This window comes from Actinia tenebrosa, unplaced genomic scaffold (genome assembly GCF_029948245.1).
Source record: "Actinia tenebrosa isolate PJP-AT-01 unplaced genomic scaffold, QUT_ActTen_1.0 PGA_scaffold3__52_contigs__length_22856419, whole genome shotgun sequence".
Taxonomy (NCBI): domain Eukaryota; kingdom Metazoa; phylum Cnidaria; class Anthozoa; order Actiniaria; family Actiniidae; genus Actinia; species Actinia tenebrosa.
Window position 1 is genome coordinate 7,617,192 of NW_028292580.1, and position 16,313 is coordinate 7,633,504.

The 16,313-nt window shown below is 44.2% G+C and overlaps 2 protein-coding genes across 2 annotated transcripts in view; one reads left to right on the plus strand and one right to left on the minus strand.

Moving 5' to 3' along the window:
- The window catches only part of LOC116300693 (general transcription factor IIH subunit 4), a 45,173-nt gene that overhangs the window by 10,797 nt on the left and 18,063 nt on the right, over nucleotides 1-16,313 (minus strand). The window lies entirely within an intron of this gene.
- LOC148908388 (uncharacterized) lies at nucleotides 451-8,653 on the plus strand. Its single transcript, XM_089035192.1, has 3 exons — nucleotides 451-769; nucleotides 1,143-1,203; nucleotides 8,398-8,653. The coding sequence occupies exons 1-3, from the start codon at nucleotides 451-453 to the stop codon at nucleotides 8,501-8,503; spliced, it is 486 nt and encodes a 161-aa protein (XP_088891318.1). The 3' UTR covers nucleotides 8,504-8,653.

Below are 16,313 nucleotides of genomic sequence, written 5' to 3' on the forward strand. Positions count from 1 at the left end.
TGTTTGCGTGGATTCATTAACGTATTCAAACTTTCATTAGCGTTTTGGTGCAGACACTAGACTACAACACATTCAATACAGCATTTTGGACATTTATTTATGCAATACAATATAAGTTTATTGTGCTTTTACGATTGTAGATTTTCAAAAACAAAAAAGTGAATTTATCATTGAATGTGTTCTCTATTCAAAAATCTTGGAAAATATGTTTTCATGTAGTAGTATAGGGGATGGGGGTTCCAGCGCAACGACAACCGGAGGATTACCCGCCTAAAGTACCCACCTCGATTCGTACCGCGATTACCCGCATCCCGCGTCTATGTAAGATATGTTAGTCTATATATGGAGTGTGAAGATTGTAAAGAGTTTGTTTTTGACTTCTGTATAAAGTGCTTAAAACCCAAGTTTGTACCTACTAAGCCAAATAAGTATATTTGTTGTGGTAAAAAAATGCAAATAGAAGATGACACGTCAGCACAGTGTTACGAGTGTGGTAAGAATATTCGTAATGCTGTACCAAATGCCACCAGAGAGCAGTATTACGCTAATGGAGGTCGTAAGAAGACTCCATACAAAAGAATAAAATACTTCAGAGACTGGATGAGTCACATACAAGGTCATCAGCCAGTATATTTAGATAACGAAGTAATGGAAAGAATTATAGACCACTTAGAAGAGCCAACGCCACAAAGCCTGCGGAAAACGCTAGAAAAATTAAAGCTAGGGAAGTATTACAAAGCTATTCCCTATCTTTTGTCTGAAATTACCGGTAAGTCTATTCCTGAGGTTTCTGATATGAGCAGAGCCGAGTGGATGTTTTGTCAGCTGAATAAGGATATTCCTTATTACCCTGACGTAATCTATGAAATATTTTACAAAATTGACCCCAACCACCCCCTGTTAGAATGGATTCCAAGGCGATGATGTAATTCAGTCAATTTGCATATGACAGCCGGCGTTCAATATGCAAATAGAATCCTGTCACGCTCTTTTCAAAGCAAATCTTTACTGAGCGAGTTTTCTTTGAAGCTCTTCTTTTGCTTCTTGGTAGATCTTTTTGCGAGATTCCTCGGAAAGATCTCTTACAATTGTTTTTTTATTTCTTACATCCGACTTTAATTTCTCATACTTTTCCTCTTCAGCTAGAATAAGCGAGAATTCTACATCATCTATCTTTCTGTCACACAAAGCCTTTGAGACAAGGTCAGTGATAGTATTTACTTTAGCCTTTGACAGAGCTATTGTCGTGTCATGCTTGGATATTTTGCTTGACAACTGTTTCATAATGCCTGTTGTAACAGCGGAAACGATGCCGCAGGCGGCGCCGACGCTAGCTAAAGGAACTCCAACAATTACCCCAGGTCCAGTAAGCGAAGTAGCAACGCCAGTGCCTGTTAATGCCACGGACATGGAGCCGGAAGTTATTGCGATTTTATGTAAAATGCTTCGGGCTCTGACGTACTTTTTTCGGACTTTTTCGTAGTGTTTCGTTTGCCCTTCCAAGTAAGCCAGGATTAGATTTGCCTTATTCAAGCGGAAGTTCTCGGCATTCAATTCATTAGGTAAATCAGGATAGAGAGGAGGTGCTGATGCTATAACATCCATTATATATATAATGTACGACGCTTTTGGGAATGATATACAGGACAACCAAAAATACTGGAATTGGAGAGAATTTAGGAAAAGGTTTCCACATGCGGGTGCTAGTAAGTTCGAAAGAAGACCCGATGGGATTTACTATAACGGTGAAAGAATGTACAGCAATGAGGATTTAAAACCTACGCTGGTCGATCAGGTGAAGCATTTACCGGTTGTACAGCCTAATTTCCCAAGGGATTTATTAATGAACAAGGAAGATTACCCATTTTACGATGCTGAAGGTGGTGTAAACGAATTTGAAACAATGGTAACGTTCCTGAAGATTTCAGTGGGTAAGCAATCATTTGATATAGTAGTAAGGAATATCTATGGGGATACGATGTTAAAGCATACGTCAGGTAAAGAGGCCAGGGAATGGTTAGCAGGACCCAATATGCGATATTGGCCACAGCAGTTAAACTTTGCTGTCTGGGCTGCCACTAAAGGTTGTGGTGTTGCCGCGGATATGTTTCACATTTCATTTATGCGGTTTCACGTTGCCTTTACGGTAAGGAGGTTGTTGAAGGAACTTAATGTACCTTTACCGGGAGATAAGGCATTTAATCCATTGAATAATCGATATGACGCCGCAGCCCTGGAAAGGTTAATTAATGAGTTCAAACCACAGCAAAAAGATTTTCGTTACAAAGAGGGTAAGACGCATGGGCTGGGTATAGTTTACGTTTGGGGTGCCAACGGTGAGAAGCCAGCCGACTACGGACATCAGGAATATCCAAGTGGTGAGTTAGAGTTCGGTGATATGGGCGGTGATAAGAGTAATAATTCTTTAATTACCAGAATTCAATCGAACTACCTCGGCACTTGGGATCCATTCGTGCTGATGAAAGGAAAAGGTTTAAGGAACCTAGCCAGGATCAACCGCAGCATTGAAGCATTCGTGTACTGTATCTTAGGAGCGCAGGTAAATACCCGCAGCCCCATCATTGGATCCCAAGGCGCTTCGCGGGAAACACAAGAAGAATTCCTAACTTTATTTGAGTCTGCAATAACAGAAAATGACATATCCAAGTCAGTGCAGAGATATCAATTGGCGGTGCAGCAGTCTAAAGTGCGACTGGATTACGCTTTGTCGCCTGGTTGTTGGTTAATGCCGAGTAATTTGGTTATTAACACCAATTCCGTTGTGGGTTATAACAATAAGCTGCAGCGAGCTACTAAGGATATGAAGTTTGGGGTGAATGACGTGAACTCTGACATGACCAAGAGCATTCCTCACTTCGTAGAGAAACCAAAAAAGTCACACGAAGCGAAGCTACCCGTAGTTAAGAAGGTCCATGTTATGCCTACGATACCTGAGGAATACGACCATAACTTGCTAAAAGCCGGCTTAGCCGCCGCGGGTGTTGGTCTTAGTTATTATATATGGCGATGAATAACCCCTACATGGCTGGAGTAGATTGCGTTTATACGACTTACACAGGCGAGAAAAAATACACCCAGAGCTCTTGGGTTGATGTTACGGGTATGTCAGTGAATTTGAACTACTCAGGAAAGAAGTTAATTCTTTGTAGTATTTGCATTGGATCTGCCAGCCACGCCAACGTCGGCTTTAGGTTCCTGGATGACAATGGAATACTGCAGCCCATGCGCGCGAAGACAAACAACAGGGAGCCTACGCATTTCTCCGTAGAGCCGCCGGCGCATAGCACCGAGAATTTATCGGTTTGGACTTTTCATATGGTTACTGATTGCCATGGGAAGGTAAAGCTGCAAATGCGTGTAGATGATACTGGGAGCGTTTGTGTAAATAGCATAGAAGATCAAAGGGATACAGCCTATAATCACAAGACCATTAGCACTCTTACGGTGCTTAGCCTTTAAATATATGAACCCACACGTAAAAGAAGATTGGTTTTTTCATTACCTGAAGGAATATTGGCATCAGGGTGACGAATGGATAGACATTTGCACGTGGGTTAGAGTTGGAGGGTTGGGGTTAATCATATGCACCACTAACGTTAGCGCATTTAATAGCGCTAACGTTAGGTTTAGGATTATTGACGAGAATAACCAACCATTATTACCTTACAGAAAAAAAGATAATAATAGGAACTTAGCTCATTTTACGTATGAAGCCCCCAGAAGTTTAGAAAATATGGCGCCAGTAACGTTTCACATGATAGTTAATTGTCAATATGCAAAGCTTCAATTTTGTCCAGACGACATGATACGTTCGGGGTACCCTGGTATCGCTATGATTAATCGAGCTCATCACAAAAATGCTACTTGGAGTTATAAGACCATTAGCACCATGACTGCCATACCCTTGATACCAAATTATCAAGGCGGCGCGAATACTATCTTTACTTATCCCCCGTTGAGGACGCTTCGGACACCCGACAACGATAAGCCACCAGTAACGTACCCAGATAAGATTAACCCTTCATCTTCTTCAAGAGTACCACGCCAATAGCTACTACCAAGATCCAAACGTTATTCCCCACGAACTTCAATAGTTCTCCGCCGGCCCTAAGTGCCAAGGAAACGACCGAACCCAGCAGCCCAGGCAAACCGGCTGCCATCTTTTTTCCTAAGGCCGTCAGTCCATTGCCTAATTTTTTTACGCCTGCGCCTGTAGCCTTAAGCGCAGAAAAGATCACGCCTACTACGCTCGAAATAGCGACCGCGAATGCCAGTGGAATACCATACTTCAAAAGGGCTCTTTTTACCTTTTCCTTGGTGGTAAGCCCCAATTCTCTTTCCAGGTTTTCCTTTTGCGCATGTAATTCTGCAAGGCGCTCCTGAAGGGTTCCTACTTCCTTTTGAGCAGCTTCCCTTTCCTCTTCGGGACGATTTTGGTCCGCAACTATTTCCTGCTGCCGCTCTATTTGTCCCTCCAGGTCTTCAATAGCCTGATCTCTTTGCCGGATTTGTTCTTCTTTAGCATTGATTTCAGCAACCAACTGCCGCCGTTCCTCTAAAGAGTTAGCTATGGTGGTACGTAAGTTCCTAGCTTCTTCCTTGTTTATGTCTAGGTCTTGCAAGGCAAGTTCAAAGGCCTTTTGAGCTTGGTCCCTATCGCGTAGGGCTTTGTTTCTTTGTTCTCTCATTTCCATTATTCTTTGGTTCTTGTCGTCAACTTCTCTCTTTTGAGCATCAAGGAGTAGTCGGTTTTGTCGCATATAATCTGCTTCCCTTTCTTCCAACGTTTCTTGTAGTCCTTCGACGCGCTTTTCTAGCGCGACCTTTTCATTCAGGGTTTCCAACCTTTCTAACATGCTTCTAGTGGCACGCTGGAAGCCTTTTAATCTTGAGACGTCACCCCTAACTTCACCATCTTTATCAAAGAGGGGTTGTGGTTTCGTCCAGCGGTCTTTGTCAGGATATCTCAGGTCCTGGACGCTTATGAGGACTTTGTTTCCGCGTTCTGTGAGCCTTACGTCGTCAGCATCGAAACGGGAATAACGCTCATTTAGCTCTTGCATTGCCCACTCTACAGTTTCCCGCGCGGTTGCTTCACCCATGTTTTGAAGCTCCAAGTACTCAGGGATGGGTTTGCCGTGGTGTCTTGATTTCCACATGCGATTTAAGGTGGCCTTGGCGCTTTTCCATCTACTACCATATTTATCGTGTAAGGCTGCGTCGTAGATTAAGGGGTCGGTTTCCAGGCCTTTAGTCCATGCGTCGTATTCTTCGTCGTTAATATCGACTTGACCTTCTTCAGTGGTGGGATCAAAATCTGTTCCTTCTACTTCCATTATATATGATAAGCTCAAAGTTAAACCCCAATATATTACCTAAGCAGGTTGGCGGACTGAAAGCAGAACGCACCTTTCACCGGGTTACATTCACGCCTTCTAGCGCAAAGCCTGGAGAAACCTTGTACGTAGGCGTGCCCCGCCTAACGGATAACCTAGTGTTAGTTCCTGGTACCTTGGCGTTAAGGTTTGATTTGACGGTGCAACCTACCGTCGCAGATGAAAGGATTATCGTTAACAACCTTGGTCGCAACATCGTCTCAAAGATGCGAGTAAAGTTTGCCGGGGAATCCCTCTTAGACTTAAACAACTATGACCTATACACCACTTACAAAGATCTGTGGTTGACTGCATTCGAAAGGGCACAAAAGATAGAGCAGGGTATTGGTAGCACAATCTTACGTAAGGTTAGGACTCCTACCAAGACACAACCTACTGACGGCAGCGGAGAAACCGCAGTGGCAGATGCAAAGGCCATTAAAACAGCCTATGGTACTAAATACGTAATACCATTGGACTTTGAGGCTATTACCAGCCACGGAGTTTATTATCCTAGACAGTTGAGTGAGTTGCAGTTTGAAGTGACCTTAGCCAACATAACTAACATCATTGGCGGGTTAAGCACTGCGTTGTCGGGAAGTATTCCTCCATATGCCATTACCAACCTGGAATTGCAGTATGAAACCATACATTCCGAAGATCTAGCACGCAGCGCTGGCATGGAATACAGCTCCGGAAAGGCTTTCTTGTATGACCACGCGGTAATGTATAAAACCTTTAGTTTCCTGGATAAGACAGACGCGGTAATTACTCAGAGCATTAATTTACCACGTCGTAGTCTTACAGGGCTGATGTTGGTATTTATCAAACCTTATGAAGCTGGTAAGCGCGACTCTGAAGCCTTTCATAACCCCAACATCACCAATGTCGGGATTAGCATCAATGGAGTTCCAAATAAGGTGTATTCGCAGGGAATGAAGCCCTCAGACATCTACAGGGAAATAAAAAGAAAGTTTGGGGATCAAGTTGCACCCGGTGAGTTCTTTACCGATAAGTATGCATTGTGGATTGACATGCGAACCACCGACGACGAGGATTTACATGGACAGGGATTGCGTCTGGTAAATACCCAGGACGGCATTACCCTGGAAATCAAGCGTGACTTAAACACTAGTGCAGGCGACTCAGACAAGATCAACGCATACGTCTTTGTGGTCTCTGACGCGCAACTGAGCGTAGAAATGAATCAGCTAAAGAGTGTTGCATATTAATGCGCTGCGCTCCCTCATCCAAGAAAGGATAAAAATATCCCTTACGTATATAATGCTTCGCGTATTCAAAAACAACAACACCAAACTGCAATGCATAGTGCAAGGCGATAAACTTTATTTCAAAGCGAAGGAGGTGGCTTTGGCGTTGGGTTACGTTAACTCTAGGGATGCAGCTAGAGCACACGTCTCAGAGGAAAACAAGGTAACTTTAGGGTCTATAAAGGGTGTCAATCTGACTGACACCCCTAATGCGCAACCACATACCGTTTACATCACTGAAATGGGTCTTTATGAGTTAATATTCGGATCTGAAAAGTCCGTAGCTAAGGAGTTCAGAAACTGGGTGTTAGGCGATGTTCTCCCTACCCTCAGGAAAACAGGTAAGTATGAAATAGAGCGGCGCTTTGACAGTCCTAATAAGTTAATATTCAAAATAGAAAATGAATTTGACCTGCATAAGAAGGTCGTAAACTACATACGTCGATTCCACCCTATCCTACTGCTAGCACCAGGTCTTGGAGAACTACAGGACTCAGCTAGCAAAAGAATAGTATGTTGGCAGAAAGGTTACCAGGCAGGTCAGCCTGACATCTTAGTTCTCAATGCACATAAAAAATATAATGGGTTATGCTTGGAGTTGAAGACACCTAAGGGTAACGGCGTATTATCCTCAAAACAAGAGGCATTACTCGCACAATACGAAGCAAATGGTTATCTAACTATGGTGTGCAATGATTACGACCTTATATGTAGGGAGATCGACGCCTATGCTGCCGGTATTCGCATCCCTTGTCCTTGGTGTGTTAAGTCCTTCAAATCCCAAAATACTTTACATACACACCAAAGAATGTTTCATAGATATAATGATAGTTGAACAGACACACTGGCGTGAATTAGTCCAAGGCATTTCATACAGAATAAAAAATTATGTTGTGTTCGAAGACATTAGCCGTTTAAGGTTGGTCTTGGAACACGACGGTAAAGAGTGCACACTGTGGGCACCGGACTGCGTGCGGTATGTCCTTCAAGGTGAGGAATTCACACACATACGCAGCTATGGTAAGGTCAGCGGTCGATGGAAGTTCGACGTTGAAAGGAAGGTAGATGCTAATCCTCTGTGTGATTAGAAGTCATCCTCATGGGCGGTTAAGTATTGGTCTGCTACGGCGGACCTCATTTTTTCTGTTATCTGGTAAGCGGATACGGTAATTAAGACGCCTCCTACGAATGCTGCGATTTGAGGAATCATATATCTTTCTCATTTTTCCAAGCCTTTCGTACCGCCAGGTAATGGTCTAAAGGACGTGGTCCGTCGTATAGACAGCACCAAATATGTTGTCCACTCCGTTGACAGCCGCAGCGATCGCAAATAGCCTCCCAGTGTTCCCTGTCCTCCCATTTAACGCCCTCAACGTCGTCAAAGCCTACAAAGGTTTGGTCAATTTCCTTCTTACGCTTTGTCAGCGCCCGGGAGGTTTCAAGGGGGCAACAGCGTTCGGCTATGTCACCGTGGGTTTCGCAGGCAATACCTTCTAGGTGGTAACGGCGGCAGCGGTACTTATGCCAGTTCTCTTCAAAGAAGGGCTCATCACAGCGGCGGCAGTAGTTATTTAGACAGACCCTGTTGTCGCGGTGATATTGTAAGGCTTGGAGGGTGGACAGCTTTTGACCGCAGTCACCGCAAAGGGTGCTTATGGGACGGTATCGCAGTCGCTCCATATACATACCTTACAGATCCTCTTTGTGAACTAAAGTTTTTTGTGTTTTAGGATCTGTGGGACACCAATGCCCAACAAAGGATCCTTCGGGGAATACCTTATTACAATGAGGACAGGTGTATTTTTTCTCCTCACGAATTATGCAGTCGGCAGGTAGTTCACATGTAATGCAGTCCATATATTGAAAGGGTAACTAGAATTCCTTCCAGGCTCCTGCGCCTTAACTTTGATGTAAGGAGATCTTAATAATATCTTATTATTCTTTCTTAGGATACGTTACGTAAAGACTTATCTTAGGGTCCTTCATATTATCCTCTTCTTATTTATTATATTAAGTAATGTTAATAAGATATCATTAAAGAATAATAAGGTATCATTAAAACTAAAGGCCCTAAGAATATTAGCCTAATAACATTCAAAACATTAAGAAATAATGACATTAAAACTAAAGGCCTTAAGAGACCCTACCCTATCAGCAACAACGAAGTAGGATCATTAATAAGGCATAAAGAACACCCTACTATAATGACGTGCAACGATTGCAACAAACGATTCAGTTCCTTACAGCGACTTAACTATCACACCGAAAACAAGGTCTGCTTTAAGCAACGCGCAGCAACGACATGCGAACATTGCAATAAGACCTTTACGACCAGCCAAGCTCGTTCCTACCACGTCAAAAACAAGGTCTGCTTTAAGCAACGCGCGACAGAAACGACATGCGAACATTGCAATAAGACCTTTGCTACCGCGCAAGCTTGTTCCTACCACGTCAAAAACAAAGTCTGTCGCCGAAACAACGCACACAACCTTACTTGCGAAGAATGCAACAAGGTACTAAGCTCTCCTCAAGCACTAGCATACCACATGGAACACAGAGTCTGCCTCAAATCTCTTTGCAAAAGCTGCAACGCATCCTTTGAAGATGCCTGGCACAAATACAAATGTAAACGATACGACCTTTCAGAAGTCGCCTGCGAAGAGCATGGCGACGTAGCAGAACGTTGTTGTCCAGTCGACACGGTAAGGCAATTAAACGACCAGAAAAAAGAAATAGACAACCTCTTTGTGAACTTCGACGTCACATTTGAAAAGGTCGCCTGGGAGAACGTAGACTACTGGAACGACACTTGCGATAAGTGTGGCTGCGTCAGGAAGGAACAACACTTGTGGCAGTGCTTATACGATCCATCACAAGCACGTACTTTCAGTTGCTATGCTGAAATGCGTATGAAAGATGCGCTGCTACAGAAGGCGGAAATGCTACGCCAGCAACGACGATGAGGTTCTATGGAGGATATTGAATGAAGTCCTTAACGGACTCCGCAGCCCAACCCGCTATCGTTAAGACCGCACCAAACCGTTCTGCACGCTTCTGACTACACATTTCATCATACAATTCCTGCACACGCTCTTTTAACCGGTCTATCTCTTCCCTTTGCATTTCTATGGTGTCTTTTTTATCCTTTGCATCGGCGGTAATCCTTATTACTGCTTCCACTGGTTCCATCTATATATGAACCCAGATCACATACCTTGTAATGCTCTGATAGTAGGACCCACCGGCTGTGGAAAGACCCAGTTCATCGTGGAGCAGCTATTAGGACCCTTTAGATACCGCTTCGACTACATAGTGTTATTATGCCCCACCTACGTAAATAACCGCACCTGGGAAGGCATAGGAGTGAAAGATGACGACTTCTTTGTGGACATATTGGACCCTAACGAGTTATCCAGCCATTTGAAGTTTTGGCACAAACAATTCCCTAAAGATACACAGACTTTACTCATACTGGATGACATTGCCTGCGGGGACGACGTAAAAAGACGCACTTCCGAATTAGTGAAGCTCGCCTTCAGCGGCAGACATGACAACATTAGCGTTTGGTTGATCTCGCAGCAGCTTACCAGTGTCTCTAAACCCTTCAGGGAAAACATAGGCTCCCTGGTCGTATTTTATACACCCAGTAAGTCTGACCTGGAAACCATTCTTTCTGACTACGGCGGTGAGATATCCAAGGAAAAGTTGCATGAATACATGCGGCATTTAAAGACGCATCAACATTCCAAGATGATCTTCTCTTTGAGGTTTCCGTATTCAATAAAGACCTTTAACTCCTAATGTATATGGAGATTGAGCAGCTCTTAGATGAAGTCCCCACACAGTTAGACGAAAGTAACCTTAAGGAACAACTCAACATCCTTGTGTCTTCGGGGAAGTGTAAAGAAATGATAGGCAAGGAACTTACCCATGAGCAAGTTAACAAGTTGTCAGAAGAGGAAGTCAAAAAGTTCCATAAGAGGTACGAGGCTGCCCTTGCAAGTAAGACCACCGACGCCGTCGCAGACTCCGCTATCCGACTTGCGACTAAATTGCTTGGACTTGCACTGCCCATAGACGATGTGGAGCAACTGCGGAAGGACATAAGAGATGACTATGTCATATCCCAAGAACTTAAGATAACCTGCGGGTGGTTGTCTTTGAAGTGCGGTAAGTTAATGGCAGTAGCCTCTGCGGCTTTGCACGTAGCTCAGCACGTTGACTTGAAAGAGGTACTAGGTTCCTTTGGAACATCTTGGAAGGACTTCAAGAAGGACAGAGAAGTCGAAAAGGTCTTCCAGGCAGCACTTGCTGATAATTAAGTCACCTCAAGTACTTAGTCAAGTCATTATCAAGTACTTAGTCAAGTCATTGTCAAGTACTTAGTCAAGTCATCCTTAAGTACTTAGTCAAGTCATTATCAAGTACTTAGTCAAGTCATTGTCAAGTACTTAGTCAAGTCATCCTTAAGTACTTAGTCAAGTCATTGTCAAGTCGTCTTAAGTACTTAGTCAAGTCATTGTCAAGTACTTAGTCAAGTCATCTTAAGTACTTAATTAAGTCATCCTTAAGTACTTAGTCAAGTCATCTTAAGTACTTAATTAAGTCATCCTTAAGTACTTAGTCAAGTCGTCCTTAAGTACTTAATCAAGTCATCCTTAAGTCATTGTCAAGTCATCGTCAAGTTACTTGTCAAGTCCTTCAAGTCCTTAGATATAAGATGAGTGGCACCGAAGAACGACCTCAGGAGGAGCAGAAGATTACCAAGCCTAAATCTGCAGGCAGAGTTGCCGCGGGAAAGAAGCTCGCGGAGATGAACAGAAAGAATAAAGCCAAAAAAGAAGAAAAGGTGGAGGACGAAAGCGAATCCTTTTGGAATCCCGGCTATGTCATCGGCGCGTTAGGAATTGCTATAGCAGCAGGCAGCTTTTACTTACAATGGCGGAATATGAAGCCAGAAGTAAAGTGGGAGGCCCCAACATATCACGCACCTGTGGAGGTCAGAAAAAACAAAATCCCTGAAATGGAATGACCTTCTCGCTTTGTAATATAATGTCGACTGCATTGTTGAAAACTGTTGAAGAGGCAGCTATCATTACTTCCATCGTTGCGGGTATTGGTTGGGTTGGTAAGAAAGTGCTCAAAGAAGACTTTACTGAAGACCCAAGCAAGAGCTTCGCTAATTTCGCTAAAATGACCGCTGCCGTTGGCGGGGCTATCTTGCTAAAGGATTACCTACGAAAGGAAAAGTACCTGCCTAACATATAATGGTTAGCTTAGTCGCAGGTGGAGTCATTGCAGCTTTAGCATTTACAGGAGCTAATTATGGCGGTAGATATCTGGATAAATTAGTTAGCGGTGATAAAAACGCAGAATCTAACGCCGAAAGAAAAAGGCACGACTTAGCGCTGGAGAAATATCAGCGGGACGTGGCGGCTTGGAATAAAAAAAGACAAGCCTACAGGGATTGGTTGGATAAGAATTACCAAGACAAAATGCAGGCGGATAAGAACTTCGAAAACACAGACTACGCCTTCAAACTTTATTCGCAGGCGCACCCAACAGTGGTGTTAAAGAAGCCTGACTTTAAGAATTACTACCAGCCTTCTAAGAAACAAAAAAATAGTGAGTTGGTCTTCGTAGGAGTCGCAGGGCTGGCAGGAGGCGTGGCCTTGGCGTATCTAATATAATGATCGTCTTTTTGGAAAGCGACAAGAATGACTTTACCACTTATCTGAATCCTCCCATCCGCGCGGAAAGGGTTCGGTTGGTTAGTTGCTCTTTGTACAATTCTTGGTATAATTTAATTGATGGCTTTGTCGTTGACAATGCCGCCAAACCAAAAATACCAGATTCCCAATACACACCTATAACACTGGCTAAGGAGCTAGCAAAGCATGGATATACTCTTACCACAGGATTACCCCATGAAATGACATTTAAGAAAAATAATGGAAGCGCTAATTTGAAGGACAGTTCATTGGTAGAACTCCTGGGTCTTACTAGTACCACAATAAATAGCGGTACTACATATGATGTGAAATGGAAAGTCGCATCCTCTTACGAAGTCTATTGCGATTTAGTCCATAGTTACAACAATGGAGAAAAGTCTTCTCTTATGTCCAAGTTTCTACCCAAGGGTAATCCATTTGACCCAGTAGAATACACTCCCATTTCTTTGAGCTATGACTTGTCTAATTTGGTAGAAAGCATAAACATCACCATTAAAGTGGACGGAAAGACGGTGGATTTTAATGGACGTAAGATCAATCTCATCCTGGAATTCATATAATGGGCCGAACTGAGGACAAACTCAAGAGGATTTACTATGGACCTGAAGGCTATTGGAGAGGAGCGTCAGCTATCAAGAAACTCGCGACCGCGGCCAGGGTATCAGATGAAACGGCTAAGAACTGGTTGAAAAAACAAACCCTCTGGCAGGTTTATCTTCCCGTGCCTAAGTACATTCCCAGGCCCAGCTTTACCGTAAATACCCCCAATGAAGTTCATCAGGCGGATTTGCTCTTCTTGCCGCACGACAAGGTGAGAAGAAAGACCTATAGGTACGCTTTGACCGTAGTTGATATCGCAAGCAGATACAAGGACGCCGAACCCATAACCAGCAAGGATTCTGGGGAAGTCGCAGAAGCCCTAGGTAGGATTTATAAGCGCGTCTTGAAATGGCCTAAGCTGCTGCAAGTGGATGCGGGGACAGAGTTCATGGGCGTGGTTACTAAGACCCTGAAAGACCACAGCACTAAGGTTAGGAGAGCTGAAGCTGAGTACCACAGGGGTCAGAGCATCGTCGAAAGATTCAATAAGACCCTGGCTGAGCGTCTCTTTGGATACCAGTATTGGAAAGAGCTGGAAGATCCCTCCAAACGCAACAGGGAATGGACACAGCGGCTCCCCCAGGTCGTCGCGGCTTTGAACAACGAGGCGGCCAGGGCTACGGGAATAAAACCCAGAGATGCCATAAAAAAGAAACACGTGGAACACAAGTCCTACGTCAGAAGTTCGAGGGCGGTCTTCCCCCAGGAAAAGAAATTAGGTGATGTCACGGTTCGATATCTCTATGAGCCGGGTGAATTAGAAGGAGGATCCAAAAGAGCTACGGATCCTAATTGGTCTTTTGAAACTTACCAGATCCGAAGTGCGATAGCTAAGAAGGGTCAGCCCATCTTGTATTATCTTCATGATGGTCCCACTCGTGGGTTCGTCAAAGAAGAACTGCTTATCGTGTGATGTCCGAATGCTATCGTATGGATACCATCATCACACATCCACCTCTTACCGTCAAATGCAGACAGTGACACCTTCTCCTGCGTAACGTTGTGTATTTGATGTCCGTAGCTGCGCAGGCTGTTCATCTTATGTCGCTGTTCCTTACGCGTACGCAGTACCTTCAAGTAGGACTCGTGCGTAATGTCCTTCTTAACCACGTATTTTTTTACGCCTTTGGCTTTCTTTTCTACACCGTCCAGCTTTAGCACGCTGTACATCTTGGGTTTCAGGCCCACGTATTCCACGATGGGTTTTCCTTTCATCTCATCCTTCATTTTCCCGATTACTTTCTTGTTTTTAGGGGAGTAAAGGAAGTGGTCGCGTGGGTAATCGCTGGTGTCGTATTCATCGATGTCGGGAACACAGTCTTCGTAAATGTCTTCCGTCTGCACCTCTAGTATCAAGGAATCGGTGTCGGTGTATAAGAGGCGGCACTTATCACCGTATTTCGGTTTTAGCTTGTCGTAGTAAAACTCATACATGAGCAGCTTTGATAGGTCTAACACTGTAAACCCCGTGTATACGGGTTTATTCAGGAATAGATTCGCTTTCTTCATGTGAATCACGTAGAAGTTTAACATTTCTACGTATCTAACGAATCCAGGCTGTGACACGTATGCTTCTGCTTCCTCTCTGGTGCTGGCTATCTTTATGCTTACGCGCTTGCGGATGTTCTCCATTGTCTTACCAAATACGCTATTGTTCATTAGTTTAAACAGGTTCTTTTCGAAGTCATTCTTTGCCTGCGTACGCTTTTGTGTGTTAAAGTCAATGTAGGAGCGCATCCATGGTTCCTGCGTGAACTTCAAAACGCGGTGGATCTTCTTCACGCGTAAGCCGTGGCGCACATAGAACTGCAGGTTGCGGTAATGCACCACGTACTTTCGCTTGTCCATCAGGTTCATCGTTAGCTTCCTGTACGGTTTGTAGCCAGGGCACATTTCCCTCTGCAGCGGACTCAGCTGCTTAAATGGTATTTCTATTGCTTCTGGTGCTAATGGGAACTCATCGTGCGCGTCGTGCAAGTGCTCTGGGTATTCCAGGTCCACCTCCAGCACGTAACCTTTGTCGTCTTCTTTACCTACGTTTAGGTAAAACTCTATGGGCTTTATGTTGTCCCATTCGAAGTCGCGTACAGGTAAGTACTGCGACATTGCCCAACCGTAGAGGTTGTTTGCGTCTAAGTAGAAGATGTATGTGGTTGGCTTCTCCGGGTCGTACTCCACCGTGGGATTGTTTGCGCGGGCGTATCGTCTGCTGGGCCCGCAAACACCGCCGCGGATACCGTCTTCCATAAAGCGGTACATGTCGTATTCCGTTAGGAAATCCAGTTGCGCGTTTGTCTTCTTTAGAAGCGCACTCCAACTAAGTCCAGGAGCCGTGTAGAAGTTCGCTGGATCCAACCCGTAGTATTCCATTGCCATCTTTCGAAAGCTTTGGAAAACATCTGCGAGCAGCACTACGTCTGAACGTAGGTAGATGTCGTGGTATTCTCCCATATTCTCACAGGAGTACTTTTCCCACACATCTAACGCATGCTGGTACTCCTCGTCCTTTATACCAGACTCGTTTAGGGTGCTGTAGAATCTCTCTTTGGGTGGTAGGGGCTCTTCGAATCGCTCCCAGGAGTCCATGTATTCGTATGGGTAGACTCCTTTCCTTTCCGCGCCGTATTGACTGGAAATGGGGAACTCCGTGTTGTATTTAACCAAGTTTGCTAAGGAGTCCGCCATGAACTGCTGCGAGTCTAAGAACTTCAGCTTGCCTACGGTTACGGACATGTACCTTTCTTTGTTGTTGGGTATACACTTTACTTCGGAGCCGTCTGTTCCTTGTAAGAGTAAGTGACTGTCGTAACCCCTTAAATTGTGAAAGAATACGGGTATTTCCATTTCTGGATCTACTTTGAAGTTTATATTACATTTCCAATGAGCCGCACCTCTGTATTTACCCGTGATGTGGCAGTGATCTCTAACCTTATCCACATAGAAATCCTCAACAAATGCTTTGTGGCAGTGAATGCAATGCGTGGAGGGCTTTCCCGGCTTCTCACCCTTTTTAGCATACTTCCCGCATTTAAAATGAGCTTCTCCTAAATACTTTCCATCTTCATCCCACGCTTTCTTGGCTCGTCTTCCAAACTGGAGAAGCGTATGTTGACAAATGTGGCATTTCTTTGCCTTGGTAAAAGCCTCCTGGTTCTCTTTGGTAAATACCATCTTCTTTGGACGTCTTAATTGTTCTCTTATCTCTTCCTCCTCTTCTCGCAATGCTTCTAGAAACTCATTAGCTGCGTTCTTACCTCGGTAAATTACAGGAGGGTCAGCCTTACCGTCTGATCTGACTACTATGTAACCAAAGG

Excerpts from the sequence above, each read along its gene's own strand:
- LOC148908388 (XM_089035192.1), top strand. The coding sequence starts at position 451 with ATGCAAATAGAAGATGACACGTCAGCACAGTGTTACGAGTGTGGTAAG. Across the intron at positions 770-1,142 it reads TCTTTTGTCTGAAATTACCG|CTAGAATAAGCGAGAATTCT; the intron begins GTAAGTCTATTC and ends TTTCCTCTTCAG. Across the intron at positions 1,204-8,397 it reads CACAAAGCCTTTGAGACAAG|GATCTGTGGGACACCAATGC; the intron begins GTCAGTGATAGT and ends TTTGTGTTTTAG.